The sequence below is a fragment of the Petaurus breviceps genome, unplaced genomic scaffold, assembly GCF_028583685.1.
Source record: "Petaurus breviceps papuanus isolate PSGF00001 unplaced genomic scaffold, PetGlider_PUasm1.0 90887, whole genome shotgun sequence".
NCBI classification, from domain to species: Eukaryota; Metazoa; Chordata; class Mammalia; order Diprotodontia; family Petauridae; genus Petaurus; species Petaurus breviceps.
This window is the reverse complement of record NW_027187370.1, coordinates 1,822,324-1,847,516: the sequence shown is the minus strand read 5'-3', so window position 1 is coordinate 1,847,516 and position 25,193 is coordinate 1,822,324. Positions and strand designations below refer to the sequence as shown.

Here is a 25,193-nt window from a genome sequence, read left to right as displayed (position 1 = left end):
TAATAAATGCTAACTGACTGACTTTATGTCCTTGTAGCCTCAGATCCTAGAATAGTATCCTATACACAGTTCATCCTTAATACATGTTTGCTGGGTTGAATGGAAAGGCCAAATTAACACAGGGAAAGGAACTTATCTAAATACATGTGAGTAGACAGGTGGCAGTGCCTTGGTAGGGCTAGCCTTTAAAATGAGTCGGTGACTCAAAGCCTAGGGCACCACAACTATATCACACAGCCTAACAGAAAGTTGGCCTAAGCCCCTGGGGTTCTAGTTCAGTTCAGGTGCTAACTCACTGTGTGATCCTGGGCAAGCAACTTTCTCTCTCTGGTCTGTTTCCTTCTCTGTCTAATCAGAGAGATGGATCTTTCCTTTCTGACATTCTGGGTTTCTATAATTGTAAGGAGCATCAAAATCAGAAGGGAGTCCAAAGTTAATTTCCCATAGATGTACTGACTCCCTTAAGGACATTTTGGGAACCTCCAGGACAGTACTGTGTTTGTAAGCAAATAAGAAGAGCAAGAAGCAATGGCCCTGCTCACTCTCAATCACAGAGTCAGGATTTGAGGTTTCAAAAATATATATAACATTGAATGCAATTTTGGTGAAAACCCAGCCTGGGACTTTAGAGCATTATAAGTGAAGCATAAATCAACCATATTTCTAAGCTAGGGTATACTAACCAGAAGCAATAGGATCTGGTTAAAAAAAGCAAAGAACCGGGGCGGCCAGGTAGCACAGTGAGTAAGAGCATCATCTCCAGTGTCGGGATGACCTGGGGATCGAATCCCAGGCTCAGACACTTAGCACCCACCCAGAAACACCTGGCCGTGTAACCTTGAGCAAGTTACTTAACCCCAATTGCTTTAAAAAAAAAAAAAAAACCAAAGAACCCTAGAGGAGAAGGAGTAAGAGTTCGGGAAATTTCTGTGCATCTTGACAGTGAATTAATAATATTCAAAGGCACATACAAAACAACATAAAATTTGGACCTATTTTATTTAAGTCAACAGCCTTAGCATTGTTTGATAATAATCCACAGCAATGAGAAGTGTGATAGGAATATAACACTTTTATTCATGTGTGCACCAAGTACAGGAAATAGGCTGTCTTGTCACTGAAATATAGGAATCCCTGAGGGTGAAGTGTTAACAACTGCTAAACAGCTGCCCAGTTACACACTTTAATGCTACAAGCAAAGATGAATCCTGGCTCTATTTGCAACTGTGATGGCAATATTGGCCAGTCGGGTGGAACTAGAGTGGAACCTGGCCAATACACTGGAGCAAATTCCTCATTTCTCTCTCTCTCTCTCATCTAATGACTGCAAATACAGAAATGTCTACCTTCTAACACTGCCTTCAACTCATGTCCCAACAGTCAGGCATCAGGGTGCTACACTAAAACATGACAGCACTTTATTAGTAATAAGGAAAAAAATGAGGTACTGAGTTTCCCTCCTCACTTTGCCTGGCAAGAATGCATTTGAAAGTTTTTCTTAAAAATAAGAGTTTTTCAAAGTTCTTTAATGATATGATAAGGTTTCATATCTTATCATACATATGGCAGTGGGGCAATGGTTGCCAAGCATCTAATGTGCTCACAGCCTTCTCCTCACGGTGGGATTATCCAGGATTTGATGCCTGCTAGGAGTGGCTTTTCTGGTGACAACTGCAAACTGCTCTTCGATTCCTTCTTCTGCTTCCCATTCCCTTCCCCATCATATCACATAATGCTCTTGTTAGAGAAAAAGAAGGAAATATTTCACTTGAATTGATTTTCCATCTGTTAGGGCTCTTCTATGACCATTTTCCTTTTTTTTTTTTTTTTTTTTGCTTTCTGGAGAGCAATTGGAGTTAAGTGACTTGCCCAAGGTCACACAGCTAGTTTTTGTGTTAAGTGTCTGAGGCCAGATTTGTACTCAGGTCCTCCTGACTCCAGGGCCGGTGCTCTATTCACTGCACCACCTAGCCACCCCTATGACCATTTTCCAAATTCTGCCTTGCCTACTCTGATGGTGCTCCTGCTAGCAGGGGCCTAGGTCTTGCTTGCCCGCTTCTCATCCTGAGGATGCCCTTACTCCTGCCTAGGGACCCCAGCATTTTCACCTGGGTCAGGGAAAAATCAGCTGAATGTAGTTTTCTCCTGTGTTTCCTCTAGTCATTTTGTTTTCTATTGCATGTGGCCCTTGGGCTCTGGTTGGTATAGTCCAGAAAAGCAAAAATGTCAAACTTTTAAAGAGCTATTTCTTTGTCCATCATTCCTTCACCACCACCACCATCACCCCCGCCCCCGGTCCTTCATAACAAAATGCAAGGCTACAAGAGCAAAATTCAGTTGGAAAGATGTTTATTTAGCCAACAAGATAAGACTGAAAAGGTTGATCAATATAGGATAGGGGTTTGATAGGAGCCTTCTACAAATTTCATGTTTTAAAATTTAGCTATTAATTTAAAGAAAACTAAAATTGAGGTAAATCTAATTTCTTTTGTCTGATGAATATGAATAAAATCCTTCACGTACATAATAAATGTATTTAAAAAAAATTAAAAATCAAGTTCCCCGAGTTCCCATCCATCCTACAGAAATGTGCTGCACATCCCACCAGATTTCAACACTATTATGTACTAAGGGTAGAATGCTCTCCAAAATCTTTATCCAGCGTTAGATAGCATTTAAATGACCCATATGAAGAAAGTTAGTGATAGGACCCTTTAAAAGAGCTATTGTATTCAAGTAATGAAAGAGAATACATTTTGACATGAAAATAGTAGATAACTTTTTCAACATTTAAAATCTTCCTTAATTTTTTTCTAACTAAATTCTACCTTTTGTCCTAGCTATCAGGTCTTACCTAAGAAAGATTTTCAGAATGATATCTTTAGTCCTGATATTGATGTGCTCTAAATTGTTATGTACCTTCCCCTAAAACTAATAGAACTTTTTTATAGACTTGGCAAGAAAGCAAACATGCTTCTGTCTACTGCTACCTTTGATCAAGAATTGAGCTGATCTGACAATTCTTTTCCAGTATGAGCAATATTATATTGTCACTTCTCTAACACCTTGCTAAAATCCACAATAATCAGGTTCATCCAACCAAGACCATTTTATCCTTCCCTCCTCTTTTTTTTTGGTGCCTTTATAGATTAGACCACTAACTCACCAGGAACAGGAGCTATGTTCTTCTATTATGCACAATATCTAATCTATTCATGCCTCTTAGATGTATCATGGAATGATAATGATAATGAGATGAAATTTTTAACTCACTGCTAGGGTAGGGAGAGAGGAATAAATCTACAAAGGGTAATCTTCTGAATGCTTACATGTGAATAGGAGATGCCAACCTCCTCACCTTCCCACTCCTTTTCCCTCCCTTGCCCAAGAAAGAACAACCAATGAAAAGTTGTTTCCCTTAAACAATTTGAAGCTCATGCAGATGCATCTCAAGAGCTGAAACTAAAGAACTGGGCTAAATAAGAATAGATGCTAAGGCTGTAAATATTCTGTATAAAAATGCTGGAAATAGTCCTGAGTCCTAGCCTATGTAGACGAGGGAATGAAGGCCCAGAGAGCAGTGTCCCATTTTCTGTGCCAAAGGGGTTGGTGGATGTGAAGTGTGGCCATAATCCTGAAAGATTGAAAGGAGGCTAATAAAGAGGCTCCTCTAGAGTTGCCATGGACTTCCTTCAGGGGGAACAAAAGCATGACTGGGATTTCTGCTTCTGTAGACGCAGGTGCAGAAAAGACTGGCTCTAACAAATCTCGTCAACGTCCTTAATGCCACCAGGCTGACTAATATCGTGAAATACCTATTACCGTTCAATTTTTACTTATTCAGTTGACATAATTAACAAATCTATTAAGAGTAAGGTCACAAATTATTTTTAATTATTAAACCATAGGTTCCCATCTGTCACTATTTAGATAGCACCGCTGACTGCAGAATCTGGTTTCAAGATTGTCATTCCTGCAGCCCGAAATCCAAATCCAACTGTAGCCATTTAGAGCAGATTTCAGCAAGGCAGCTGAATCAGAAAACATCTGGACCTACCAGTCAGACTGAGAAAGGTCACATGTTAAATCCTGATAATCTCATTTATTGGTGTTTGAAGGTTATATACCAAGGGCCGGATTACCACTGTCATCATTCAAGACCACTTCTGACATCTTCATTCATATGCTGCAAGACACTTCAAAGTCGAAACATTTAAAGTACCTTGTTGCTAGATGCTACCAAACGTAATTTTTAAAGTCTCAGGCTAGATTCTTCAATTAACAATCATAAAAATCCATATATCTAGACTCCAAACAAAACTATTGTATATTGAAAAACCACATGACTTTTTTTTTAATCTGTTTTTTCTAACTTCTGCCTCCATCCCTATGCTTCCTTTTGAATTGGTGGCAGGAAAGGTAATGAAAGAGGATTATTCTAGTTCCATGTTAGTACAGAAAGCAGAGGTGATGACCCTCACTCTCTAATTTTCCTCATTTAGGGGACATATTTTGTAAATACAAATAACACAGAGTCAATCTTATCTACACTAGAAACAACACCTTCACAGACCATTAAGCCTGTAACATTTGCTAACCATTTGTATCCTATACTACTATGAAGCAGCAAAACTAACAGTAATGAAGCAATTATAAATCACAAGTTACATATGTTTAGCTTTTAACTAGTTTTAAGCTGCCTCTGCCCTATACCAGTGATTCCCAGTTTGGTCAAACATGAAAGCATCAGATAATGTTACAGACATCCTCCCATCCCCATCCCCACACACTTGTAAGAGTTTTGCTATTATGTACTATATCTTAATGTTAAGAGAAAACAAACATGATAACAAAAAGTTACAATGAATTCAGTAACACTTTGTAAAGAATTTTAGTTTTATCACAGTAGCATCTATATACATTTGAAAAATAGTAATAAATACATGTGTGAGATATTATTTAGTCACTTCACAGCAGATATGTTTGCTTGTTTATTATGCTGAGTTGGTCTATATAGTTAATTGGAGAAAAATAAAGATTAAAATGAGTATGGATTCATGGACTCCTTGTAATAATTCTAAAGCTTCACGGACTGGGAGCCATTGATCTGTACTTTAAACTCAGACCCCAGAATGACCAAAATCCAGCCCACATCCACAACTAGCCTTTTCTCACTTCACAGTGCCTTGAATACAATGGACACTTTAAAAATGCTTATTAAATTGAATTAAGTATTTATTGAGTGTCTACTATACATCCACAGAGTACAGTTGTTAGGCATTAGTGAGGGGATTGTAATAAGAAAAAAAATTTTTGGTTCCTTAAATCAAGGAGTTTGCAATCTGTTTAGGAAACAAAAGGTGCTTCTGACAACCTCAAACTATTAACAAATATTGTCTGTACCTAGTGCCTCCTCCAAGAGTGGGTGGGGCTGTAGGGAGATTAATGGGTAATAGATTGCAACAGTAAGCAATCTGGAATTCACACCTTATTGGACTTGTTCCTTTACTTCCCTTTCCATTCCAGCATTTTCCTTTGAATGAAAGGCACACTAGGACCCAAAGATGTCTGATCATTTAAACTGCCTTTCATGGCTCACTGTAGTTGCCTGCTACCCTAATAACCGGATGTTAAAACACCTCATTCCTGGTTCCTTTTGGCTGACTGGCACCCATGAGGCACAAACTAAAATAAAAGCTTTCTGCCAACAAGATTCAAGGGGCAGAATCTTTACTTTTTTCACCTCAAAAACTTACTCATTTGACACAGTTGAAGCAATATTGCCTCCTCTGCCCAGTTTTAACACTTAAAGAAATCCCCTGTGAGTGAACTTCTGCAGTAGAGCACTGCTGATTTTGTGAGATAACCCCCTGCATCCCATGAGCAGCAGATCTTGATCTGGGCTTGGGAGATGTCACATTCTGATAAAAAACGGCACTTCCTTTTGAAGCACATACTTGCGTGTGCTGAGCAGTACCACTGGAACCTCAGTGAGCGCCTTGGCGAGAGTGAGTCTGCCTCTCCAATCTCACTCCAGCCAGAGACCCCTTCACACATCTAAATGTGGTGGCAATTAGCATCCATGAGCCACAAATGTGGCTTGCTATTTTTTCCTTCAAAAGCATGAACATTTTTAGCACTTGTCACACTGAGAAGACTGTGTACCTCAGCTGGAATCAAGATAGATGATCACAGGGAAAGTCTTTTAAATACTTGAGCTGTTTCTCCTAGGAGAAAGAAAATAGGCTTCTTAAGGTACTCTTAAGTTTAGGTTCTTACAGAAGTTAAGGACCTCTGCCATATATGGGGACTAAAAGGAAAAGAAGCTTTTAAATGTTCTCTTATGAGCTACCTTCCTGTCAATTTCAGAAAGCATTATCAGCTTGGATCTTCTCACTGGAATCAAGCCAGAATCTGTCAAAAATACTACCAGAGTTTGGGAATTTTTCTTTGGACTATTTCATTAATAAATATGTTTATAGTTCATTTTCTCTGGTTAACAGCAACATGATGTGAGATCCTGTTTTGTAGGGAAATGTCAAGAATACTTGACAGTAAATACTTAGAGTTCCAAGGAAATATAGGCAGACTTGCAAGACAGAGTAAACTGCTATTTACTCTACTAGCATTATTTGGTTTCTAGGCTATGAGTGGCATACCTGCCATTTTTGGTAGCTATAGTGGCTTCAGAGCAGGCCATGTGGGTAACTAGGAGGAAGACATAAGATAGCTGTAGGATGGCTGAGAGATCTGGGCATATAGAGGGCTAGATAGGAGGATAGGTATTAAGTGTCAAATAAGCTTTATGTACCTCACAATTCAGAATCAAATAAATAATACTAAAAAACACAAATCATAGCAATATGACATGTATGAAGATAGCAGCATCCCCATTTACTACTTCAATCTGTGGAAGAGGAAGGGAGGAGGCTAGGAGTAGCAATGAGGACTAGCTTTCAGAAAAACAATAGAGACCAAGAGAAAGGGAATGTGGGGGGGTTACATCTCAGCCACCCTACCTCACACCTATATTTCCCCTACCCTTTCAGAGTTGCACCAGGAGTGGCTGCTCTTTCCTTCCTCCTCAAGCTGGCTATGTTACTGACTATACTAACTGTAAACACCCCCAGAGGTTCTCATTTTTCTGCATTCCACTACAATCAGGCCAAGAAGGAGTAATTGGGGAATCCTATCCTCATGCAATATCATGACACTGCTTCAATCTTTATTATTGCTATCATAATATTTCATAAGTTTTCAGGAGACTGGGGCAGGTCCCAGTTTCTATATGTTCCCTACATAAGTGCCTGTGATACTGCTAGCACATAATAAATGAAAAGACTAAGAGATTCAGTGATCTCTTAACCTTTTTTTCCTGGTCAACCTCAAATGACTCCAATGACAGAGGTAGAAAATGCCATTTTGCCAAGTCAAAGAAAAAGGTACAACTTGAGCAAAAACTTCAAAAACTTCAGTCAAAGGCTGAACAATAAAACAAGTATCTTCATTCCTTATCCTTTGCCCAATCTGGCATATACTACTCTCTTGTAGGCCTGGAAATCAACATTTCACAAAGCTAAAAGTTTTTTAAAAATCAAAACAATATAGCTGGCCATTGTGGCTAAATGATTAATTCATCAACAGATATTTGTTGAATCTTTGAGTGTCTATTATATGCTCATAATCTTTGCCTTTCTTTGTATCCCCAGTACTCAGTATGGTACCTAGCATATAACAAACTCTTAATAAATGCTTCTTGAATGATTCCATCCTGTGCTAGGTTCTTCAGAGGAAGCAGAAGTATAGAACAAAGGGCTTTCCCTTCAAGAAACTTTTAGCCTAATTGGGAAGACAAGTTATGCATATAATTAAAGGTTAAATTATTTGGTACAGACTATAAGTTCTGTAGGAGTTCAAAAAAGAAGGGAGATCAGTGAAGGATGGAGTAGTCTTGAAATGGTTCTTGAACTGGCTAGCCACTCAAGTGATGTCACCGGATCTAGAACTTTTGTTTATAGACTTCTTGCCAGTCAAAATTGAAAATATAAAGCCACAGAGCCAAGAGAATATTGTATACAGTAATAGCAATATTGTTCGAGGAACAACTGTGAAAGACTAAGTTATTCTGAATATTATACTCAGATCAACTACAAAGTACTCATGAAGGAAGATACCATTCACCTCCAGAGAAAGAACTGATAAATAGAAGCATGCATAGTATGGTTATATATATACACACATACACATAAACACACACACAATCTGTGTTAAATGGGGGCCTTCTGTAGTATGGAGTGGGAAGGGAGGGAGGGAGACAATTTGGAACCTAAAATGTAACAAAAAATAAATTAAATTTTAAAAAAGCTATGAAAACATTGAAGGGAATTACCATTGATAAGTCTTAATGCTTTGTCATTTAAAAAAATTTGTAAATGTTTGTTCCTAGTTGACCTCTGGAGGTGGGTGGGAGTGGCCTAGAAAGGTTTTGAGAGTTAACAAAGTGATGCTTATGATAGGAATTTATTTTTCTAAGTATTTTCTACTTTTTAAAAAAAGGATTTAATGTCTATCAACCAAAAAAAAAGTCTAAAATAAAAATAGCCCTTTTCATTCAACAACTGAAAGAAGACAAATTGATGGGGAACTTATAAATGGTATCAAATTCAAATAGAAATTAATCCCTGCATGCCATATATTGACTTAGAAAACTACAAATTAACATTATCTGTATTTTATTGTAGTTTTGCTTATTTTGTTAAATATTTCCCAATTATATTTTAATCTGGTTCAGTTTTGCAGCAGCAAGTTCAACACTGTTACAGCTCATCTAGTTCAACCCTTTCACTTTCCAGATGAGGAAAATGAAGCCTAGAGAGATACAATGACTTGCTCAAGGGCACAGAGTTCAGAAGTGGCAGAGCTAGGATTGCATTCATTCAGTTATTCATTGAAGAAATATTTATTAAGGGCCTACTACTCAATGGGAATAAAAAGACCAGAATAGAACAGTTCTTGCCTTCAAGGAGCTTGCATTGTATTGAGTGGAAACAACATGGGCATAGAAAATATATACAAATAATTTCTAGGGTTTGCTGATAGATTTCAAGGCTCTATAAAGTTGGATAGGAAAATAATGTACCTTTTTATTTTAACAGAATCAGTTTCCTTTGTAATCCTTGGTATTTTATGACCTTTAAAGCACTCACTATTCTGAGAGGGGCCCATAGGCTTCATCATATCATGCGCAACACACAACATAAGTTCTTGTTTTAGGGGAGGGGTCCTGTCAGAAAGACAGGGAAGCAAGGCTCAGTGTTGAATTGAACTGAGCTTTGAGGAAAGTTAGAGAATCTAAAAGGTGAAGGCAAAAAGAGAGTGCATTCTAGGTAGGGAGGAAAGCCTGTACAAAGGTTGAGAGATGAGATATGAGAGATGGAATGTTGTACAAAGAGAAGTAGGTCAGTGAGGCTAGACTGTAGCATAGATGGAGGGACATAACATGCAATAAACCTGAAAAGGTAGGTTTGAGCCAGATTGGAAAGGGCTTTAAAAGTCAAACAGGGGAGGCTTAATTTCATCCCAGAGAAAAGACATCAGTACTGCTTCTGGAGAAGAGTGGCATAGTCAGCCTTAAGGAATTTGTTAACTGTGGGCCGAATGGACTAAAGAGAAGAGAGCCTGGAGGCCAGGAGTCCAATTAGACTACTGCAATAGTCCAGAGGAGAGATGCAGAAGGTGTGAATTATCATAATGGCTGCATGAATGAAGAAATGGGGTTGGATGTGAGATAAATTGTGGAGGGGAAATCAATAAAATTTGGCAACTAGATTTAAGGGGTGTGAGAAAAGGGAGAGTTGAGGATGAGTCTGAGGCTGGGAGGAATGTGTCTGAGATGGTGGTGCCCTCAAGAGAAATAAGGACATTAGGAAGAAGAGAGTTTGAAGGATGAGAAGATTTGGACCTGGTCCTCTGGTTCTCGTACCAGCATTCTTTCTACTGTACTGCTTTATGTTAAGGGGAATACAGAAGGAACTCTAGAGAGGTCACTGGCTCTCTACTGAGCACCTGACCGGCCCATGCCCCCACTATCTGATTTCATTTCTATAGTTCCATCAAATACATGCAAGCACATTGGAATATCTGGGGTTGTCTCTACAGAAAAAATGAACAAGATATCTATTGGATGTGATGAATAAAGGAATTTATGTCAAATCACGTTGGGTTTTAAATTCTTCTTCCACCACCACCACCACCTCTCTACAATGCTACTGATATTAAGCTACCCATTTAAGGAGATAAAGGCTATGGTCGAGGTCTTAGCCCAATAGTTATTTTTGCCCAGCTTTCTTCTAGACCACAGGAAAAAAAAGTGAGTGCCTCCATTGGTTGCCTGCAAACTTCTAACTGCTGGAAATCTGCACAGAGAGATCTACTTCATTAAAAAAAAAAAACCCACACACTTTACCTCTCCTAGAACCTAAAATAAAACACAATTAGCATTTACTCAGGATAAAAAACATTACAGGATAAAGGTCGTTCTTTGTCACTAGAAATTCTAAAGCTACTCTAGGTGACCTTTTAAAAATGTAATGATTACAATTAAACTGGGATTCCTATGTATTTGACAACGTATATGGTCTTTTTAAAAATTACAATTTAGGTCAAATTTTCCCTAATGCCCTCTAAGGTTGGACCAGGATTTGCTGAAAGAGGCGTCCTGGTCACCAGGGGTAAAGCTCCCAACACTGCAGAATCAGATTCATTGTATTATACAAAGTGTCCCATTTTTTAATATCAGTATGGGTTTGTGTCTGTGACAGGATTTAGATATTTCCCAGGCAGTGCTGCTCAGGCTACATTAGGCAAGCATTATTTGCATTGTCAAATGCCTATGATGGATGCCCAATGATCACTATTATCCCACATTAAAGGTCCCTCTCCTTACCAAGTCTACCAGACTTAATGACACTATTAACATAGGTGTGACTGGTGTGCAAGTGAACTGTGACATAGAGAATTAATTCTAAGAAACAGAATTCGTCCACTAAATTCTTTTTTTAAGGGAATGTGACAGTATGGGGTGAGGAAGGAAGAAAATTCTCCATCTTAGATTATTTAGGATTACTGGCCTCATGCCTGATCACCCAGGAGAACTGCATAGCAGTCCTAGCCATATGGCACCTGGGAAAAGCAGTTTCCATCCACAGATGTCCCTTGCTGCTATAGAACTGCAGTTGAGGAGCTAGAGGTGGCACAACAGGAGAAGTATCACAATGAAGTGGAACAAGCATTAGACTTGGAGTCAGATCGGATCTGAGTCCCAACTCTGCCACTAAATACCCTATGACCCTGGCCAAGTCACTCAACCTCTTTAAGCCCCAGTTTCCTTGTCTATTAATTAACCAATCAACAAGTGTTTATTAAGTGCATAGTCTGTGGCAGAGCTGTGGATGGAAAGCTGGCTTCCTGGCCTCTGACATATGCTGGCTATGTAAGCCCAGACAAAGCAGCAAAGTTCTCAGTACCTTGGGCAAGTCTGTAGGTCTATAAACTGCAAAAAAGTGTTTATTTGCATTGGCAGAGGGAGTTTCTTCACCTGGGAAGGCATTCCTTATACAGAATAAAGTTCGATCCCTATCCCCAGACACCGCCAAATACTATTGATTCGAAGAAAAAAAAGCCATCTACTCTAAAAGAACATATATTCTATCAAGGGCAACAGCATTGTAGGCAAATACAGAACAAATACAAAGTAGTTCAGAGAGGGAGTAAAATGGTTATAAAATACAGTTAGATATAATTGTCCTACACAACTGCTTAGTAAACTTTATGGTACAATATAAATATAAGTTCTGTTTCTGATGCTCTGGAATCAGCTATTTTCTTACCCAAGAAGTTTACTCAGTACCTGTGATCTTCTCATCCTGTAATATTCCTCCACCTTGTGTTCCCTTCTCCCCTTGGTGGATCCTCCCAGAACCTCCACAGTGTGGCAGGGCTCAGGCCAGTCATGCTTCATTCCTCTCCCAGCTCTGCTTCTGACTCTCTGGGTTTAGCCACCATCTCCACACCCCACCCTTCACTTCAAGTCTGTTGACTTGGATAGAGCACTTCTCTTACAGTCAGGAAGGTTTTAGTTCATATCCTGTCTCAAACACTGACTGTATGATCCTGGACAAGTCACTTAACCTCTGGGTCTCAATTATCTCATCTCTAAAATAAAGAGGTTGGCTTCAATGTACTCTAAGGTGCCTTGTAGTTCTAAATCTATGATTCTAAGATCCTCAAACCTGAGTTTGAATCCTGCCTTAGACATTGTGTGTGGTTTTGGGCAAGTCACGTAACTGCTCTCAGACTCAAGTTTCTTCATTTATAAAATGGTGTTGTTGGTAAGTTGTTCAGTCTTCATCCACTCTTTGTGACCCAAAGGACTACAGCATGCCTTTCTCTCCTCCACTATCTCCCAGTCTGTCCAAGTTCATGTTCGTTGTTCCATGACACTATCTATCCATCTCATCCTTTTCCATCCCCATCTTCCTTTTGTCATCAATCTTTCCAACATCAGCATCTTTTCCAATGAGTCCTGTCATCTCATTATGTGGCCAAAATATTTAATCTTCAGGTTTAGTATCTGACCTTTCAGTGAATAGTGTGAATTAATTTCTTTAAAATAGGGAGAGATAATAATAGCACCCACCTCACAGGGGTATTGTGAAGAACAAATGAAATAACACATACACACACATATAGCACTAGTCAACAATTATTTATTAAGCACCTACTGTGTGTCAGATACTCAGTGCTAAAACATACAAATATTGCATATAAATGTTAGTTAGCTCTTATTGTTATCTATAACCATCAACTATGTCCCAAGATGCATGACCTCCAGAGATTGAGTTTCACTCTTGCCACTTGGGCCAATTCCTCTAGAATACAGTCAATGACAATGATTTGTTGAATATGGGTTGAAAGATTGTGGCATATTGCTATCTAGGTTGCATTTGCTGAGTGCAGACAATTTTCAAATACTTAACTAGCTACCATACCATATTCTTTCACAATATTCCTTTTTTTTTTTTTTAAAGCAATTGGGGTTAAATAACTTGCTCAAGGTTGCACGGCCAGTTATTTCTGGGTGTGGTGCTAAGTATCTGCGCCCGGATTTGATCCCCAGGTCGTCCCGACACTGGAACTGGTGCTCTTACTCGCTGTGCTACCTGGCCGCCCCTCTTTCACAATATTCTTCAAAAACTGACATGAGTAAAAAGAATAGTTCTGGCTTCTTGTCTTAGGTTGGGGGCTTGGGAGAGGTGGGGTGAAGGGGTTGTCAGTTTTAATTGTTCCTAAACCAGATAATCATATGCCATGTTTCAAACCTAAGAGAATTTTTGACAAACAATTCTAAACCCCATACATCCAACGGTCTCCAAATTAAAAAACAATTTTAAACACTATGATAATATTAAAAAAAAACTGCATGCCAGGCTGAAACCACTCTCTGCCTTGATAAGAATGCAATGCCATGGATAAGTCACCTTCAAGAAGTCTCATGGAGCTGGTAAAGCACCATATGCCTTCCTCAGCACAAATGACCACATCCTGTGCCAAGCAGCACTTTTCAGTCTCTGTGGTTTAGAACTGGCACAAACTAATGTACAGCTTGGCATAGCTGGAATGTTAGCTGATGCTGTGATTTCAATCTCAGAGGTTCTAGACACACAGCTCTACTTCATGACCTCTTTAAATGTTTACTATAGAGACTTCAATGTAAGACAGATCCTAGGAAAGAGTGTTTGCAACACACCACGCATTTAGACACACATATATAACTATCCTAGAGCTGACTCCAAAAAGCAATATAGATTGTTTATGTTATATGTCTGTGCCAACATAAACATTAATATAAAAGATAAGTGCAAATTTAGTGTAAGCTGTGCATTTATTTAGGAGACTGGAGAGGCATCCTATGTTCTAAAAAAATATGATGAAATTTTGGAATGAATTTTAAGAAGGCACAGTAATTGAACCAAACTATTTTATCTTTCCCAAAATAATTTGTTTTCCATTATCTTCAGATAGCTCCTTATTTTCCTTAAAAGTTAATGTTAACCAAATCTTTAGCCACTAGGTTCTGACAATTAAATTCCAACTTACCTCCTATATCCTCATCTTCATTGGGTGGAACCTGGTCTTTATTGTCTTCTCCACTGTCCATATTTTCTACCTCCTGAGGTTTGGCTGAACTGTAGTCATTCAAAATCACCTGGCCTTCTAAATGAAAGTATAAATAATAATAATCTTAATCACTTACGATTCAGCTCTTAAACACGTTATAAGAAGTTTATTAACAAGAAAAACAATGATCTGCTCCATACAAACCCTTGGTAGTAGGTAGCATATTAGACTTTTTTGGTATGACACATGAAAACTTCAGAAGCTAAGCAATGCCCTCGAGTTCATGAAGCCTTCTTTTATACATGGTCAGTTAAATCTTAGTAGGCATTTCATTTCTCTGGCCAGAACTAAAATATGAAAGAGAATTTATTTTTTGTTTAGTTCAGTACTTCCTACTCTTATAACATTTAGTAGGATTCTGCTACTGTTTGTGTTCAACAAATGTTAATTGATGACAAACAGGACTAAGTATTGAACTTAAAAACACAAAAATATTTCTGAATAGATATATGGAAATAAAATTTCTGCATATCAAGTTCTATTTTCCCATGGTTTATTAAGAACACAAAGGTGTATTCCTTCTCTACAAAATACAACTGTCCCAAAATGTAATTAAATACTACCTAAGGTTGTAGCAAGAAGTTCGCAAAGAAGACAAAAGATGGGAATAGTCAGTGTTGCAGGAGTTGGGTGAAGATAGGGACACTAGTGCATTGTTGGTGGAGCTGTGAATCAATAGAACCATTCTGGAAAGCAAATCAGAATGATGCAAAAAAAGTGAATAAAATGTCCATACTCTGTACCCTTTGCAGATATTACGTTACTTGCCTTAATCACAAGGAACTCATTGATAAAAAGTCCTCAGAGACAGTAAAATATTCATAGCAGTACTTTTTGTGATAGCAAGAATTAGAAACAAAGCAAATGTTCATTGATTGAGGAATGGCTATGCAAATTGTGTATTGAAATATTACTGTGCTTTAAGAAATTACAAATATGATGAATACAGAGAAACATGGAAATATCTCCTTGAAATGATGCAAAGTAAAGTAAGCAGAGCCAAGAAAACAAAATACAAAATGACTACAACAATGAAAATGGAAAGAACAACCACAAAAAAACCCCAAACTGAATGTTACAAAATTATGAAGAACAAGCAAGACACAAAAGAAGATATATGAAAAGATACCCCACCCCATTCCTTTGTAGAGGTGAGAGGTGCCCAAATGTTGTACATTGCAAATTTTTAAATTTTTTTAACATACTGATCAGCTATGCTGATTTTTTTCCTCTTCTTTTTACCTGTTATATGAGACGAAGTAGGGGAAGGATATTGGGGGAAATTATGATGACATGAAAAGAACAAAACATATCAACAAAAACTTATTTTAAAAATATACTGTAGCAAGACTTTAAAAATCACATATAACTAAGAATAGAGGGGTGGGGAAGTGTTCATGACCAAACAAGAGATAAAGGAATTCACAGGAAGTAAAGTGTAAAGCTTTGATTACATAAAATTAAAACGTTTTTGTACAAACAAAACAAATGCAGCTAAAATTAGAAGGGAAGCAGGTAAATGGTGGAGTGGGGGAAAAAAAGATCTTTGCAGCAAATTTCTCTGATAAACATTTCATTTACAAGTTATACAGGAAATTGGTTCAAATTTATAAGAATGAGTCATTCTTCAATTGATAAATCGTCAAAGGCAATTTCCAGAGGAAGAACTCTAAGCTATCAATAACCATATGAAAAAATAATTAGATAAATTAGATAAATGCAAATTAAAAAAAAACTCTCAGACTCTGCAAACCCAAAATAATGGCTAAATTGAGAAAAAAAGAAAAATGACAAATACTAGAGGGGACAGGTGAAAACGGTGGGGTTGTCAACTGGTTCAATCATTCTAGAAAGTAATTTATAACTGTACACCCCCCCCCAAAAAAAAGCTAGTAAGAGCCTAGCAATACTGTCTACACTACAAAGAGATAAAAAAAAAAGAGGAAGAGGACTCATGTAGACAAAATTACTTATAGCAGCTTTAGGTAATATCAAAGAATTGTAAACTAATGTAGCGGTCACCTAGTGGGGATTGGCTGAACAAGTATGGTATATGAATGTGAGAGCATTTTATTGTGTTGCAGGAGATGATGAAGGGCTGGTTTTCAAAAAAACTTGGTAAGTCATGTAAACTGATGCAGAATGAAATGAGAAGAATAAGGAGAATAATTTATGTAATAATAACAATAGCGTAAAGACAAACATCTTTGAAAGATTTGGGAACTCTGATCAGCAGTGTCCAACCACAATTCTAGAGAACTCATGATGAAATATACTGCCCACCTTGTGATAGAGAAGTGATGGACTTAAAAGTATTTTTGAGACATTTTGTTGGACATGGCCAATGTGGGAATTTCTTGTGCTTGACTATACATATTTATGATAGGGGTTTTGAGCAGGTGGTGTCAGTACATAATAAAATTGAATTTAAAAATGTGATAGGGTTTTTTCTTTCTCAATTGGGGGCCAAGGGAGGTGGAAGGACAGTAGGAAGATGTTTATTTGAAAATAAAATTTAATTTTAAAAATACAAATAAAAGAAAATTATACTTCTTTGATTAATTAATGATAAGACTCCTAGAAGGAAGCACAATGAACTGTTAAATAATACTAGACAGAGTCAAGAAAGACCAGGGTTCAAATTATGCCTTTATTACTGACTAACCAAGAGACTCTGACCTTGGCCAAATAATTTTCCTTTCTCTGAGCTTCAATTTCCTCATTTGAAAATTAATAACACTTGGGACAGGAAGGTGGCACACCTTGAAGAAGAGCACCAGCCCTGGAGTCAGGAGGACCTGAGTTCAAAACCGGCCTCAGACACTTAACACGAAAACTAGCCATGTGACCTTGGGCAAGTCACTTAACCCCAATTGCCTTCCAAAAATAAAGAAAATTAATAACACTTGTAGTACCAACCTGATAGTTGTTCTGAAGAGCAAATGAGAAAATATTTTCAAAGCCCTCTGTAAAGCCTTAAGGTGCTATGTAATACAAAAGCTAACATTTATATAGCACTTAAGGTTTGAAAAGGATTTTACACAGGTTTACATAGACATAAAAGTCAGCTACTATCATTATAGTAAGGCATCTAGAATTACATTTATATTTAAGCATGATTAAATAACTAAGCAGAGCAGAAAAAATGAAAAATCACTCAGCTTCTACCAGTCAATAAATACTTATCTACAGACCATCTGCCTATATTGAAAGCACTAGAATAGACACTATGTCCTCAAGGAGGATAATATATGTGTTTCCCTTTAGTTTCTCAAGTTCTATTGCCCAACACTTGTTGAATTCTGTAGTTTTTACAAATTAAAAAGTTAACCTGGAAACAAAGACATAGGAAAGAAGAACACAGTAAAGGCAATGAATTAACTTATGGGCCAGCATATTTACACATGAAAGTAAATGAGGTCATTGAAAAAGCACATTTATTAAAGTATATTCTCTAAAGCAAGTCAGGATGTGCTAAATATTGAATGAAATCCTTGATTTGTAAAAACTCTAAGTTCCAAATTCTATATATCATATATCTGTATAGTAAGGCTCAGAAGTTTTAAGACATCTGTTCTAAAAAGTGGGCTGCCCTCTTTCTTGTTCCTGAAATAATTAAACATGCAATGTACACTTAAATGCATAAGAATAGATGACAATACAAATCCAAGATGACAGAATATAAATACTACTTTATGTAGAATATGACTGGTTCATAAATTAAGGTGTACAAATTACAATATCTAATTTAATAAACATTTATCAAGTATTTACTATGTTCAAGACACTGTCCATGGAGTTAGGGCTACAAAGACAAACATTAAACAGTCCCTGCCTTCAAGGGACTTACAATCTACTATGGTGGATATAACATGTATATGAGTAAGCAAATATCAAGTATATACAAAGTAATTTCAAGAGAGTAAAAGCACTAATGCCTGAGGTGGGGGAACAGGATGAAGGGGGTTGAGTCAAGGCCTCATGCAGAAGGTGGCACCTGAGTCACCTATGAAGGAGACTAGGGATTCCAAAAGGCAGAGGCAAGAAAAGATGGTATTTCAGGCATGGCACAGAGATAAGAGATATAATGTTGTGCATGGTAAAACAGAGAGCAGGTCAACTTGAATAGAAAAGTGAGCATGGTGAGGGCAGCAATATGAAATAAGACTGAAAAGATTGGAGAAACTTGATTGTTTGTGGTCTTAAATGACAGATCAAGGATTTTAATTTTTATCTAGAAGAGGAAGCCATTCAATATTATGAGTAGGAAGGATGGGTGACACAGTCACTGTGTTTTAGGAATACCTATGTACTACTTAACAGCCAAGATGGCAGAGCAGAGGCAGCAACCTAGCCAAACTTTCCCAGTATTTCTATCTAAACAACTTTAAAATAACACCTCAAACAGAATTCTGGGGCAGCATAGTCAACAAAAGATTAGGGTGAGACATTTTCTAGACCAATACAACTTAGATGCTAGGCAAGAAAAGTCTATGACACTAGGGTGGGGGCAGGCCTAGAGTGCAACTGGTTGTGATAAGCAGCCTTGGGACCTCTTAGCCCAGAGACAATAAAGGAGTTGGACAACTGGTCAGAAAGATTACAGAGAACCCAAAGCTGAAATTGGGCACAGAACTCAACACCATTTGACAACTCTATTGTTGGGGCAGCTAGGTGGTGCAGAGAATAGAGCATAGACCCTGGAGTCAGGAGGACCTGAGTTCATATCCGGCCTCAGATACTTACCTTACTAGCTATGTGACCTTGGACAAGTCACTTAACCCCAATTGCCCTGCCTTCCCTCCTCCAAAAAAAAAAAAAAAAGACAACTCCATTCATTGTCCATATGCAGTTCTGGGTTGCAGTTCCAAGATAGAGAGGAGTGTTTATCGCAGGTCAAAAGAGAGCCGGGTCCCTAGTCACAGTTCCAGGGCCAAGAGCTTGCAGCTACAGGGGAACATGGGAATGGCCCTTCCTGAGTAAAGACCAGAGCAGAGACCAGAAGAACAGTGTCCACACCTCTCCCTGGATCACACTACCTTGGGAGTACCAAAAACTTGCAGACTCCCAGAACTAGCTCTGAAAACAGCAGTGTGGAAAAAGACTGAAACTTGGGAAAGTGCTTCTCCACCACCATGTGAGCAGAGCCCAACTTTATAATATAAAGTTCAAAGGCAAAAAATAGGCTGGAAAACAAGCAAACAACAACAAAAGAAATGGATCATAGAAAATTACTATGGTGGCGGGGAAGTCCAAGACAAACTCAGAAGAAGACAATGAAAACATGAAGACATGAAAACAGCTACAAAGTGTCAAAGAGAAAAAAAAGGATAATGGAAGAGTTAAAGAGATTAGACTGGTAGAAGAAAAACTGGGAAAAGGACTATCTTTATGCTGCTTAAATAAGACAAGCTTAGATTTAAATATAAAGCAGGTTTCTTGTTGCCAGGGAAAACATTCATGTAGTCACTTATTCATTTATCTGTCAGCTATTAAAATATTTTTTCAAAGCCTTACAGTCTTTATAGCAAGAAATTTGTTCTTTTAGTAATTTACTAAATGCTTCTTTGGTATTAAGAGAATGAATAATAGTTAATTTGACAATGTGAGGAAAAATTTCCCCTCACCTGTATATTAATGTATAATATAATGAACATATTCACTCTTCAGAAAGCAATGGTCCCTATTAACCTTTTATAAATAAATTTCCAATGTATTACAAACCTTCAATATTTGACCATGTATCCTATTCAATTCAATTCAATGTAAGATATTTTCAGTGGGTTTTTTTTTTCAGATTTTGAACTCTACTAGACAATCAAGCTAATATTAATTCTTCCTTATTCCAAATTAAATTAAATTAAAATTTAACTCTTCATTACATTCCAGATAATAGGTAACTCCTGGATGGATAATAAGGATCCAAAATAACCAGTTAAAGAAATGAAAAATGCAGTCCTAGACCAGAAATGGTAGGAGGGAGCAGGATTGGCTACCATGATGATAAAAAAAAAATAAAGCAAAAAAAAAAAAGCTCATGCAACTTATTTGGGGATTTAATTCAACAGTTATCTTGGTATCATAAACACATGACCAAATTCTCAACTGATGAGTTCCAAGCACTTTCACTAGATTGACAAGATACCAAAATCTGAAAGAGAACATTTTCCCATCCTTTCATCGCTTAAAGAAAAAATTTTTAAAGAGGAAAACCTGATGATACCTGTGAACACAGGCTGCTCCTGTGAATTTCTCAGCTCCACAGTTGATTGAGTATCTAAAAAGACAGCAGAGATTGTATATATTAGCAACATAGATCTAAACGTCTTCAAGTAGTATTTTGGTAATCCCAAATCTAGCCAAGGACAAAGATAAAGTACTATTTTGGAAAGCCCTTTTTCCATCTGCAAAATCGGTATATTAATTCTGCTCAAAAGAGCCCCTCATCTTCTCTACCATTCCCTAAGAGGACTATTCTGATGCCAAGATCCCTGAAAAATGAAGCTTCTCCCAAGAATCACAAAGAGGAGGCTCAGTGGTATCAGTTATAATGTGGAAACAACATCCTACAAGAACAGAGTTTTCAGGATTCCCCTGTGCCTTAAATATGATCCTCAATTTGGGAGTTGTTTCATGTTAACTTTCAGACACTGGCTGCAAAACACAGAGGCAGGGGAAATTAATTTACAAAAGACGAAAGGTCAATTATAAAACTTTAGCCTTATACCAAAGTGATTCCTAGAAGCAAACAAAAAAAAATACTCAAACATCTAAGTAAAATTTGTGGGAAGCATTTTTTGGCAAACTATAGAACAATATGGAGCCTGATTTGGTGATCTATCTAGAGGCAAAATGCCTTGGTCTCTGACCCATAGCCACACTAACATTGACATTTTTTTTAAATTTAATTCAAAGTTTTGAGTACCAAATTCCATTCTTCTTTCCCTCCCTCTCCTCTCTCTTCCTGAACATTGACATCCAAATAACTTAAAACACATTTCTTTTGCCCAAGTATCAAGTTAGAGCTGTCTTTGTGCACTTTAATCAACACAGAAAAAATAAGTATGATTTTCCAAAGAAATTGGAGATTCTAACCACTTAGCATTTACAGTTTAATAAAATGATATAAATCCAAATAGGAGTAGCTTTTTAAGGTAATGTAAAATACTTAATGCCTCAGTTTGGATAATTTATATAAAGAAAATAAAATTAAACACTATATTCTAGTTCTTGTTTCCCTCCCTTTTCCCTCCCCCTTGTTACCTCTTGAATTAGTAGTTTATGTAGGGGAAGGATTACTACCTTTTTAAGATCTCTGAATACAGAAACTATTTCAGTTTTATTTGACTATTTTAATTATTCTAAAATGTATCCCAAAGCAGCTCTCCATCTGGTGTTATCAACTGAGCCTGGGTCTTTTCATGTACAGGTGATCTACCTGGCACCAAAATGTCTTCTAGAAGAAAAGTGTTCTAGAGAACTGAGCAGGAATATTTCCTGCTTTCTAGCAGCAATCTTTTTCTAATGAAACCTCAATTTATCTGACAACAGATGGAAAAACTTTGGATTTTATTAATCTTGTTGGAATCTTAATTGTGCCACTTTCACCAACCCTAAATTACCAAAAGCATCCAAGGTGATGCCAACATCAATGAACCATCTAGTATCTAAATTTCTCTGCTGATCTGTATTGATGCCACTGGAAAGCTATTTTGACATAACAGAGCTCTGGACCAGGGCCAAAGAAAAAATAAGTGAATAATCCTTCAAGCTTGCATTAACACCAAGATAAAAAAAATTGTTGAGTACCAGCAAACATTTGAATAATGGCTAATTTTTAATACTACTTTCCAAATTCCTACAATTCAATCTCAGAATAATAATGTAGAATTATCAATATTTTTCATTATTTAATCATTCAAAAAGGTTTGTTGAGGGCCAAAAATGTTTAAGGTACTATACTAGTCAGATTATTGAACAATATGGCATTTGGGAAGGACTAAAGCACTCAACAAAATTATTTTATTTGAATAAATAGTCATGACTTTGCAATAAGTAAGGAGCATGAAGTGAGAAAGTTTCCCAAATAATACTAAAAATCCTGAGGAAACATGAATAACTGAGTCATGTGCTCATTTCCAAATATACAGTTGTTGCTATATTGTGTATACACCTCAGAAAGTTGTTGTGACTTACTAAAGAAATATCATTCTGGTGTTATTTTTCTATGAGTTTAATTATTATGGATTTTCCATTAAGACTTCACCCTTGATGCTTTCCTTTTAAGAGACTATTAAAGTTATTCTGAACTTTAGACTAATAGATACAGTAAAATCTAAAGTTCAAACTATTTATCTTGCAGTTTCTAATAACCACCTACTAACCCAAAGTTTGAGTATGAATTTCAAACTATGTTCTATTCGTATTTTCAAACATCAATGTAAATCCTGGGAATTTTAACAAGTTATCACTGAGCAATACAAGTCTTTAGCTTGTTTTATCCTTTAGAGTCTACTTTTAATCAACAAAGATGTCATAGAAAACATTTCTCCAACCAGAATTTTTGGAGAGAAGCCAGAGTTTTTCCTCAGAGATCCTGACTTCAAAATGAAAGAACATGGCTTATAATTAAATCTAAAAACTTTTGATGGCAGATGTATATAGTTCATCGTGATCTCTTCAAAGTTCCTGTGTAAAATGTTCATTCTTTAGTGCTTCCTCCCTTAAATTACATTGTTTTCAAAATGGTTCTCATTTTCCTTGATTTAACTTCCTAAAATTTTTAAGTTTAGTCACAATTCAGATGGATGTCAATCTTCTGCTTTCCCAATAGGAAATGTGGGCACTAATGGAGAACAAAATATCAAATCCTAGAATAGAATCCTACTCTGAATTTGTCAGCTGACAACAAGGTTGGTGGCTGCCAGTTGCCAGAAAACTCTATCTGTTGATACTTCTTTTCATCTTTGTAAAAGCAAAATTATCAAATTATAATGCTCTTTTAGTTCTTGGTTGTTTCTTTTATCCCAAATTGCTATGGTTAAAAGAAAAGAAAGAGGAATCGAAAATGAAGCCAAAGGTATAGAGAAAAAAAATGCTCTCTTAATAGTCATCTTAACACCATGGACAACAAATGTTGCTGTGGCCATGGACTATTAATCACTAATGCTGAGAATATATAAGCAGTGGTCTTTGTTGATGTCACATATGTATCATACTTTTAATGCTCTAGTACCACAGGTAAAGCTATATGAAATGGAAAGCTATATGTAGGCTATATGAAATATCAACAAGGTCTTCCTCTAAACCAAGGGTTCTTACCTTTTTCTTATCCATTTTTTCACAGCCTGGTGAAGCCTAGGAACTCTTTCTCAGAATGATGTTTTAAATGCATAAAAAAACCAATAATACTGAAATACAGTTAGAAAAATATATTTTTTAGAAACCAAGACTCTAGGTTAATAATGCCTGCTTAAAATGTTTGAAGAATAAGAATAGAATACCTTCCCCCAAATAATTCAATCATTCATTTAAGATGAATGATTGCAGTTATTCTGAAAATACTCCCAGAAAGAAATTCTATATGGGAGATATGAAATGTACTATTTATTTTCCCTTTTCACAGAAAGTAAAACTGAGGTACAGACTATGACTTTACTATCTAGCTTTATAGGAACATTGCTTCAGAGCTGCCTCTCAAAAGTACAACACTTCCAAGATCCACAACTTTGAAGATTCAACTCTCCAGCCACAACCTCCTATTCCTTTCACCAATTCCACTCTCTTCCTCTAAATCTACTTTTCACCGTCATCTGTCACCACACCCTAAGTCCCTTGGCTCATCCTTTGACCCATCTCTAGTTTCCTAGTCCAGCATCCCTACTATTCACTTCAGTCATTTTTCAGTTCTATCTGACTCTTTATGGTCCATTTTGGGGGTTTTCTTGGCAAAGATAGTAGACTGATTTGCCATTTTCTTCTCCAGATCATTTTACAGATGAGAAAACTGAGGCAGATGGAGTTAAGTGACTTTCCCGAGGTCACACAATTTGTAAATGTATGAGGTCAAATTTGAACTCAGTTCTTCCAGACTCCAGGCCTGGTGCTCTATTTACTGCAGTGCTTAGGAGTCTCTATTATAGCTTTCCTTTTATTTGTACACAGGAGCTCCATCTACAGGGGAGTGACCCCATGGACTGCCACTAAATTATTCCCCTAGAATTCCTTGCACTCCTGACCTTGCACTATTCCAGACCTGGATAACTCCCACCATACAACTCTGTTCCCACTTGAGTACTGTCAACTGTCCAAGAGAAAAATCATCAAGTGAAGCAGATTTTACCCAATACATACTTATAATTTCATTTGGGTCCTTTTGACTCCTGTATATTTTTACTCTATAATGATTGACTTGTTGTATCTCAATTAACGTGGAATCTATTCCAGACCTTTTTATTTTTTTTTTTGCTTTTTGGAGGGCAATTGGGGTTAAGTGACTTGCCCAAGGTCACACAGCTAGTAAATGTGTTGAGCGCCTTGAGGATGGATTTGAACTCAGGTCCTCCTGACTCCAGACATATTCTTAGCTCTTTAAACTCTCATTTGCACCCCCTCCTTCCACACTTACAATAGATTATTTAACTTCAAAAGCACAAACCTTCTTAGCATCAGCATCTAGTTTTTCTTTAATCTTTCCTGATGTTTATACCTTTGACCTTTATTTTTTCCCTAGATCTAATTTCCCTCCTATCCTCCCCTAGGATCTTACTGTAGGCATCTGCCCCTCTTTCGTTTTTGCATTTTCTAACTCTCCTTCTCCAATGGTGCCTTCCCATTTGCCTACAAGCTTATATAAATCTTAATCTGCAAAGAAAGAAAGGGGGGAGGGAGCGAGGAAGAAAAGAAGGGAGGAAGGAAGGAAGGAAGGAAGGAAGGAAGGAAGGAAGGAAGGAAGG

The 25,193-nt window shown here is 37.1% G+C and overlaps 1 protein-coding gene across 2 annotated transcripts in view; it reads right to left on the bottom strand.

The window, feature by feature from the left end:
• Positions 1-25,193, bottom strand: part of IKZF3 (IKAROS family zinc finger 3) — an 85,812-nt gene that overhangs the window by 44,388 nt on the left and 16,231 nt on the right. For both annotated transcript variants that reach the window (XM_069074261.1, XM_069074262.1), the window contains exons 2-3: positions 20,462-20,515; positions 14,158-14,274 (exon numbers count right to left, since the gene is read on the bottom strand). In XM_069074261.1, coding sequence (XP_068930362.1) covers positions 14,158-14,274; positions 20,462-20,515 — 171 coding nt within the window. The remainder of the gene's footprint in view (positions 1-14,157; positions 14,275-20,461; positions 20,516-25,193) is intronic.